At 51.4% G+C, this 9,401-nt stretch overlaps 1 protein-coding gene across 1 annotated transcript in view; it reads right to left on the bottom strand.

Annotated features, from left to right (window-relative positions):
• Window positions 1–206: 206 nt before the first annotated feature.
• Window positions 207–9,401, bottom strand: part of GRIK4 (glutamate ionotropic receptor kainate type subunit 4) — a 181,168-nt gene continuing 171,973 nt past the window's right edge. The window contains exons 15-20 of the mRNA XM_017809444.1: window positions 9,131–9,304; window positions 8,649–8,814; window positions 5,724–5,949; window positions 4,251–4,379; window positions 1,689–1,807; window positions 207–986 (exon numbers count right to left, since the gene is read on the bottom strand). Of these exons, the coding sequence (XP_017664933.1) occupies window positions 621–986; window positions 1,689–1,807; window positions 4,251–4,379; window positions 5,724–5,949; window positions 8,649–8,814; window positions 9,131–9,304 (1,180 nt within the window). The 3' untranslated portion in view covers window positions 207–620. The remainder of the gene's footprint in view (window positions 987–1,688; window positions 1,808–4,250; window positions 4,380–5,723; window positions 5,950–8,648; window positions 8,815–9,130; window positions 9,305–9,401) is intronic.

Genomic DNA, 9,401 nt, shown 5'->3' with positions numbered 1-9,401 from the left:
GGGGAGCATGTCCCATCCCATCCCATCCCATCCCACCCTTCCCTTCCTCCTTCAGTCCACCTGCCAACACCCTGAAAAGGAAGAAGAGCTCAGCACCTGAAACCTGGTGCCTTGGAGACTAGGTCCTGACGTGCCCAAATTAAACCAAAACAAAGCAATGAGTCCTCCCCTTCCCGTCCCTTGCCCATGTCAAATAAAAACTCCCTCCCCCCGCCCGTCGAGAACACCCCCTGGTAAGTCTGTTTGGTGGAGAGACAGCGCCGGTGTCCCTTCTCCTGACCTGGGCGTGGCGGAGAAGTTCCAAGAACCGCTCTTGCCTCCACCCTGGGTGGGCAATACCTGCTACACCAGTTACCACCACGTCCTTCCTCCTTCGGTGGCACGGAGACAACCACCGGAGACCAGCCTGAGGACCTCTCTCCTGCCACACCAGGCTTCAGCCAGCCCCGTGTCCCCCGGGACACCGAAACCCTCCGGCCAGGCCCAAAGGTCCGCCTTGCCCCGGGGAAGCCGGGTGACCGCTAGTGGTTTAAAAACGAGTCGACATTGTACAAGTCCGTGTTCTGTAAAATGGAACAGGACCCTCTCGCCCCCTCCCCTGCGCCCCCCGGTCCCCGGCGTTACTCGGGCTCGCTGCTGTTGGTGGTCTTGTCCCACTCCAGGCTCTCCTCGCTCCGCGCGGGCGATCCCGCGGCCGGCCGCGCCCGCAGCCCCTGGAAGCGGCGGCACTCGGGGCACACCCTGATGTGGGTGCACCCCCGGGCGACCAGGGCGGCTTCTTGTGCCAGTCTTTGTGCCAGGGGGTCTGGCTCCCCCCCGCTGCACAGCTTCCCGTTGCTGAGCGTGGTTGTGCTGCGGGCTCGGCGCTCCTCCGGGATAACGGGGCGAGTCCGTACCGGCCCCCCGCGCCGCCGGCGGGGCTGGAAACTGTCCTTGCACAGGATGATGTTGCGCAGCTCCGTCACCATCTCTTGGCACACCGACACCTGGGGGGGACACACAGGAGCCGTGCTGCTCACCCGAGGGAGCTGAGGGACACACGGGGCTGGGTCTGCTCTGCAGGCTGGAGGGATGAGGGGGGAGGCCCTGGCACAGGTTGCCCAGGGAAGCTGTGGCTGCTCCATCCCTGGAAGTGTCCAAGGCCAGGCTGGATGGTGCCCTGAGCAACCTGGGATAGTGGAAAGTGTCCCTGCCTGTGGCAGGGGCTGGAACTGGATGATCTTTAAGGTCCCTTCCAGCCCAGGCCATTCTATGATTCTGTAACATGATTCTGATGCCAAATTTTACGGACTCGGTGCCACTGGGTTTCAACATCAATACTTGGACATTTACATTGATTTAACCCAACAGATTCTGCCTCTCATCAGAGACCCTCCTGTGTTCTGGATCCCCATACCAACACAGGACCCAAACCCACTGCAGGTAGAAATCCCACCTCCAGGATGTTATACACATCCCTGAACCCTTCAGGAGGCCCTGGAGCATCCCTACAGCCCCTCTCTTAGCAGGAGTGCACGAGAAGCTCATGGATTTTAGACCCTGCCCAAAGGACCAAACCTGCTCCTGTGTTTGGGGTGTCAAGGCTGGGAATGCTCCTCAGCCTGTGTGAGGCTCCAGAGCACCCCACTGGGCATCCCACAGATAGCAATAAACACACACTATCCCCTCAGGGCACTTTCAGGTCCTACCTCTGACTGCTCAGAGTGTCGAAGGCTCCACAGAAATTCCAGCATTGCCATAAAAATTGCTACGATCAAGCCACAGATGAGCACCACGAAGATTCCACCAATATTCTCCATCCCCAGGCCTAAAACAAAGCAGGAGGGACAATGTGGAGAGGCAGACTCGACATAAATTGTAAAAGTATCACTGCACAGAAATCCCAAGTTCTGCTGTTTTGTTGGCATTGCAGATACCCAGCCAGGGACCAAAACCACAGAGCCAGCACTGTCCTATTAATAGCTGCCCTCATGACTCAGATGGCAAAGTGAATGACTTGCAATAACTGCAGGATCGAAGATCCCTTCTCAGAAATGATGATTTTGCAGATAAACAGCAAGTACATTGAAGGGAAGCACAAAGCAATTTGTGGACAAACTGAAAACAAGAGGGAAGAATTGCGAGATCAATCGGGCACATTAATCCCTGCAAATTATTCACCCAGCTCCGCTTGCTTTGAACTTCTCAAAGGGAGATGAGCAAGGTTGTTAAAGAAGCAGAGATGAAGAAGACAGGAAAAGGCTTTAAAGGAAGCTGGCACTGAGAAAAGCTCCTTTGATTGCATTACAAAGTGCTGGGGGGAAATGATGGCAGCTGCCTGTACTGCAGTAGCAAGGAGAGGGTCCAAAGCAGAGCAGAACCCAACACATTCACACTGTAGGGTGAGAGAATGGGGTCCCTGCCACCGAGGGGTGGGTTATGGGTTGGGTGCTCTCTAGGAGGAAACAGCCCCTTCCGTGGGACTCACCTCCCTTGGACAACTGGCTTACAGTGGGATAACTACCACAGCTTGCAAGCCAGAAGGTTCACCAGTGGATGGAAAACCCACCCCTCAAGAACCTGGACTGAGCTTTGGTCAACTCTTGGCCCCAAAACTGCAGCCTGTGCCTCCCTCTGGCCCTGCAGAGCTGGACTGTGAGATGAGCTGGGGAGCAGTGCTGGCCTCAGCTTTTGCTGTCCAGGATCTGGCTCTTCTCTCTCCTGTTCTTGTTGGGTTTTGGCCCCTGATTGGATTGATTACTAAAAAGCATGTGGTGCTTTGCACTGGGTTGACTGAGGCCATTAGTCAACTAGAACATCTATAAAAATCTTCCTCTCCCTTCTGTAGCATTAAATCAAAGTGTAGGAATCAATGATTTATTGACTTAATCTCAGCGTGTCTTTTAGACATAAAATCTCACCAAAATCCTTGTAAATCGCTGACCTGCTTTGTTCTAAAACTTGGGAGGTCACACTGCTCCCTCCTCCTCCTTCATTCTTTTGGCATCACCTCCAGAGCAGTCCAGTGCCTCTGTAAATCAGCCCTTTGCAGAGATGCTTCCACAGCAATTGCAAGGCAGAAAACACAGCCCACAGTCACAGTTTAGACCCAAGATAAAGGCCATCCTCTCCTCCCAGCAGCTCTCAAATTTGAATTTAGGGCCAGCAGCTCTCTCTACATGCTTCTGTCATTCTGCCTGAGTGCTACCTCAGGCACCCATTCCCGAGCTCACAGAGAGGTAATTCCTCCTGCCATTTCCCAAACTCACATCACAGAGAGAACAAACCAGGAGAAAAACTTGTCCAGGGTCACAGAACACACCAAGCAGTGCCAGAAACAGCCCAGCTTCCCAGCTGCCCCCTTCCAAAGCCATCCCAAACCAGCCCACAGCCTAGATTCCACTTCAGAGCTGCTTTTTGCACGGTCCATGGAGGAAAAGTCTCCCATGTGCCTGCTTGCCTTCAAAGTAACTTCTTTAATAGCTATAACCTGATGTCTTACACTGGGTCAACACCTTCAGCCTTGAGATTAATAGCTGGGACTGCCTGTAGTGCAGCACAGCCCAAAAATGAGCATCAACTCACAGCCCCGTGGGGTCCCATCCATGAACTGCACAGACACACCTACTGCTGCTGCAAGGTAATAAAACCAAAATAGCTACCACAGACCCAGTTTAGCTCTCTGTCTGTGCCCTCAGAAGGGTCAGAAGATCATCCTTTTAACTGGGGGACCTGCTGGCCTCCCAGAAAACACTTGCTGAGAAGAGGGCGACTGCCAGGACTAAAAAATGCAGCAACTGTGTTAAGCTGGCAACTGCTCTCACGCTGGGACATCAGCCTAATGTGGTAGCTTTTATGGCAATTTGCATAGCATTACCCAAAAGAATTTGCTCCTCAGTTTACAGATGTACTTATAAAGTCCTTGTGTCCCTTGCCCTGGCTGTTTAAAAGATGCTTTCACTCGGAGCCATTAACCAGCAGGCCTGTGGTGGAGATCCATCTCCCTTCAAGGAACCCAGGATTTTGGTCTGATCCCTCCAGCCATCCATTTTCCCAGGCATTCATTAGGAGCTAATTTACCCTCCATATGCCTCCAATATTTGTCATTTGGTTGCTCCCGCTCTCTCTGCCCCAGGCAAAAACACACAGCGTGAGGCGCGGCGGAGCTGTTTGGCTTTCTCCTTGAGTTGTGAGGGAAGGAATCTCGGGTCAGGAGAAGGGGAAAAAGCGATTCTCAGGCAGAAACACTCGTGTGGAGTGGTGTGGCTCACCTTTGGCTCTGTGGTCCTCCTCTTTGGGGCACTTCCCTCCTTCCCACCACTTGCGCTTGAGGATTTCCAGGCGGTTGTTCTCCTGCAGCTGGAGGATGGCCAGGTCGAACTCGTCTCGGAACACAGAGCCTGCAACACCAAGAGGGACGTGGTAGGGCACCCCCTGGGCCAGCCTTCCTCCCCACTCTTCCTCCCCACTCGTGTGTCCAGCTACAACAGCTCGTCTCTGAAGGGTTTGGAGGGGACATCACTCCATGTAAGCTGTGGAAAGCTGGATAACGTCCCCTGCAGAAGGTATTTTTCCTGCCCATCAAGAGCCACACAGCTGAAACCAGCTCAGGAGGTCCAACACCAGGGGAGCTTTGGCTGCAGGGACTGAATGGGCAGTTCAACATCACACAGTTCAACATCACACCTCCAGACCACGGAGGTCCCTCTGTTGTCATTCCACCTACAACTTGGACCTTGCTCCAGCACTCCCTGCCTCAAGCTGGTCACAGAATAGAATACTCTGAGTTGGAAAGGACCCCAGGGATCATCCAAGCCCAAATGTTCATGGTAGAGCTGCTCACTTCTGTGCTTGGTGCCAAGCTCTAGTGCACCCTGGTGTCTGCTACCAGGGATCCTGAGGAAGGGCCGTGGGAAAGACCCCAGTTCTCCCAGTAACTCTGCACTATTGTCCCAGCGAGCAGCTTTCTGCTCTTCTTATCTGCTACAGTTTCACTGTTTAACAAGACAATGTCAGAACAGATTTAGCCCTGAGAGTGCGGGTTTGTGCTCACAGTCAGGTGACTTTACGAGTTTACCCACGTTACCTAAACTGGAGAGACTGTGTGATGGGCCTTATGTAATTCACCTTAACTTTGTGTTGCTAAGTGCCAGTGCTTAAATGTCAGGACTGGAGGAAAGATCGGGAATAACAACTACTACATCCTTTTTCCGTGCTGCCCTAGGAGATGATGTTCTCTTGCTGGCTCTCACACAGTGAAACACAAACCCCCTGCATTTGTTAAACCTGATTATTACCTGAGATAGCCACTGAATTGCCCAATTCTCTGTCCTGGAGTTTTAAGAACCACCAGCTGTTAAGAAACTCGTGCTAAAAACTACTCCAGTTACAGCAGCATTACTTTCACAGCACTTCTGGGACTAAAACAGGGAGCACAAAACGAGGCACAAACACTGGTTCGGGAAGGAGACAATCAGCAGAGAGCATAATATGCAGAAAATAAGCAGCAATTTTGAGACATCTTTCACACGAAATCACATCTCGAGAGCCGCAGTCGCGTGTCACGTGGCTCTGGCCCAGAGCAGGGGCCGAGCGGGCACCTCGGGCAGCCGAGACCCCCCCAAAAAACGCCCCCGGGCAGAGCCGTGAGACGCGACGGCGGCCCCAGAGCCGGTTCAGCCTTTCAAACGCTCCGGTCCTCTGCCGACAGCTGAGAAGGACTAGAATTTGTCTTCACTGCCTACCGACGGGCATGCCAATCCCGTAGCCCTTGGTGTCCAGAAGGCCCCCGACCTGCGTGAGGTTGCAATTGCGCTGACGGTAATACTCGTTCATGGTGGACTCCAGCAGGAAGGCGTAGTTGGAGTTCAGCACGCGCGCGATCCCCTCCTCCGTGCTCTTCACGAAGACGCTGGGCTGCTTGGAGTACATGTAGTTCCACATCCTCTGGTAGGTCTGGTAGCGGGAGTTCTGCAGGAGGAAGGAGCCAGCAACAGCTGAGGGAGGAGGAGCATTGATTGCCCTAAACTAAACCCCAAACTAGACACCTACTATGAAAAGGGGAGAGGAGTCAAAGCAGATCTGGTGCCAGGTTCAGAAAGGGTTTAGATGCCTAACCTGCATTTATATCAATGAGGTTTAGAAGCCCAAATACCTTGGTGGGTTTGAGACTCTAACCTTCAAGTATCTTGGTGGATTTGAGACTCTAACCTTAAATATCTTGGTGGATTTGAGACTCTAACCTGCGTTTATATCAATAAGGTTTAGAAGCCCAAATACCTTGGTGGGTTTGAGACTCTAACCTTCAAGTATCTTGGTGGATTTGAGAGTCTAACCTGCATTTATATCAGTAAGGTTTAGAGGCCCAAATACCTTGGTGGTTTTGAGACTCTAACATTCATTTATATCAACGAGGTTTAGAGGCCCAAATACCTTGTTGGGTTGGAGACTCTAACCTTAAATATCTTGGTAGATTTGAGACTCTAATCCTAAATATCTTGGTGGATTTGAGACTCTAACCTGCATTTATATCAACGAGGTTTAGAGGTCCAAATACCTTGGTGGGTTTAAGACTCTAACCTTCAAGTCTCTTGGTGGATTTCAGACTCTAACCTTCACTTATATCAATGAGGTGTAGAGGCCCAAATATCTTGGTGGATTTGAGATTCTAACCTTCAAGTATCTTGGTGGGTTTGAGACTCTAACATTCATTTATATCAGTGAGGTTTAGAGACCCAAATATCTTGGTGGAGGCCCAAATATCTTGGTGTGTTTGAGACTCTAACCTTCATTTATATCAATCAGGTTTAGAGGCTCAAACATCTTGGTGGATTTGAGATTTTAACCTTCAAATACCTTGGTGGGTTTGAGACTCTAACCTGCACTTGTATCAATAAGGTTTAGAGGCCCAAACACCTTGGTGGGTTTGAGACTTTGTTGGCAAAGTTGGGCATGAAAGGCATGCCTATAACTCCAGTAGCGACAAAGCTCTTTGCATAAATTCAGTTTTAGAATAATTCATAGTTTCTGTAACAGACCAAAAAAAAAAAAAGACAGAAGAAACAGCTTGTGCTTGTCTGATTTAAACCTCTGAAGAAGTCACACCCTATTGACTATCACTGGAACCTTGTCCTAACAGTCCTCCAGCACCCCAAGGAGGGCACTGAGAGCAGAACTAAAGCTCTTTGGAGCCCCTTGAATCCAGATTTTGGTCCATACCCTTGTGAGGCAAATCAAAGCATCTGCTGAAGAGAACTTAAATCTTTTCATTGATTACAATAAACTAAAGCTCCACCAGCCCCTCAGACTCTGGTTTGATCCAGAGGAAGCCGACTGTGGTTAATCTCTCTTGCCTGTACTGAGCAAAGAGTGAAACCTGCTTGCACAAAGACTGAATATAAACATGCTCTGGTCTCCATTAGGAATTTCACACTGTCAAGGGCTCATTTTCTGTGGCTGGTAAGCGATGCTGGAGAGCTTTAGGGAATCTGCTGCTGACCTAGTTCCTGTCCTCATCTGTCCAGCTCTGTCCTCTGGGTGCAGTCACTTGGGCAAGAGACAGACAAGCAGGGGGGGTGTTTCTTCCCAGTTCACTGCACTTTCAAATGCTAAACCTGTGTGTTTTTGTCAGGGGAAATGCTGCCAGGACAGGTTACAAGGCAAGGTGCTTCAGCAGTGGACACACATTTCACGCAGCAGGGAAGGGAGGGGTGATGGAGGCAGGCTGTGGAATCCATCGCTGCTTTGACCCGCCGTCCTTCCACCGGGGGAAAACGGATCCAAACACAGCCTAAAGCACTGCAAATGGTACAAAAACATCTCTTCCTAATTTCCTCTCTGATCCCAGGGACTCCAGCACCCGCCAGGCAGCGCAGAGCCACAGCCAGGGCTTTAAACTTGAAAGCCTTCCTTAAGCGAGCGCCTCGTACACAACCACCTTGGGTCACTCGGGCTCTGTTCAGCTCATTTCACATGCAAGGCTTGGCCTAAAAGTAGCTTCTTGCCAAACCCCTGAAGAGTGTAAAGTTGGGCTGAAAAGCTCAGGCCCACTCCAGAGATTTCTCAGCCTTCCAAATTCAGTTCAGACTCAGAGGGGGGTGGAAAAAAAAAGCGAGAAAAGCTTTCTCTCCTTTTGGAATTTCAACAAGTAATAAATAAATAATCCTCCAGCAGTTCTTTGTGCATTCAGAGCGCTGCAGAAAAGATTCACTCATTTATTTCCCTTCTGAATAGAGCAGGGAAGATAAAAATTAAATTGGGCTAAATGGCCCACATAACTTTGCATACATTTGATTTATTTATCTTTAGTGCCACTGACCACACATGGATTCCAGCACTGTGACAACTGTGAGCCTGCCTGGGCTTGGCAAAGGTTTCATTGCTGAAAGACTCTCAGGTAAAAGCTAAGATCACATCAAAACCACATGGAGACACGTGAAAATTTGACTTCCTTGTCAAATTTCCCTCCCTCTCCCACCACTCTCCCCATCTCCTCACACTGTGGGTCTAGCCCACTCCTGTGCAACCAAGCAGGCAGGGATCTCTCCAGAAATCCCCTCCGTGCCAGAAACTGGAATGAAACGGGCACGAGAGGCTGGAGTGGCACCCAAATGTGACTGAAGGGTGCCCTCTGCACTCCCTACCCCCTTTAGCCAAAGAATGGGGTTTACTTGGAAGAAGGTCATGCTGGAGCCGCCGTGGATGGTGCCGTACTCGATGGTGGTCTGGTCAGCCAGGTCATCCACGGACTCGATGGGGACGTCCATGCGCTGCACCGTGAGGAAGGCGGCCAGGTTGGCCGTGTAGGAGGAGATGATGATCAAGGTGAATGCCCACCTAGGCAGAGGGGAAGAGAAAATGACAACCTGAGGTTCCCCTGTGGACTGAATCTGCTCTCCACCTCTCAAAACCACAGGACCACTGAGGTTGGAAAAGCCCCCCCAGACCGTCGAGCCCAACCTTCGTCCAACCACCGCCTCGTCACCCAGACCAGAGCGCTGAGCTCGTTCCTTGAACACCTCCAGGGAAGGGGACTCCACCACCTCCCTTGGCAGCCCCTTCCAGCGTTTAACAACCCTTTCCATGCAGAAACTCCTCCTCCATCCCCTTCTGCCCCGAGAAGCCTCCCTGGAGGGGAGGGTGCCCTCCTTACCAGACTCCACTGACGCAGCGCGTGGACAGTGCCTGGGGGGCGATGGTGGAGCCCTGCTGCATGAACCCCCCCACTGGGAACCACAGGCTGTTGCCCAGAGAGTACTGGTTCACCAGGAGATTGCAGCGGCCTTGGGAGCAGGGGTGGGGGCTGTACCACTCGTAGGGTGTCAACCTAAAAGGACAGGAAACAGGTGACTCAGGTTAATTCGCCAGGAAATGGGACACTTTGGAGAGAAGAAGCCAAGAAAAAAAAAAAAGAAAAAAAAAAA

The sequence above is a fragment of the Lepidothrix coronata genome, unplaced genomic scaffold, assembly GCF_001604755.1.
Source record: "Lepidothrix coronata isolate B3197 unplaced genomic scaffold, Lepidothrix_coronata-1.0 Scaffold27, whole genome shotgun sequence".
Taxonomy (NCBI): Eukaryota; Metazoa; Chordata; class Aves; order Passeriformes; family Pipridae; genus Lepidothrix; species Lepidothrix coronata.
The sequence above is the reverse complement of the archived record's forward strand: the minus strand, read 5'-3'. Positions and strand labels throughout refer to the sequence as shown.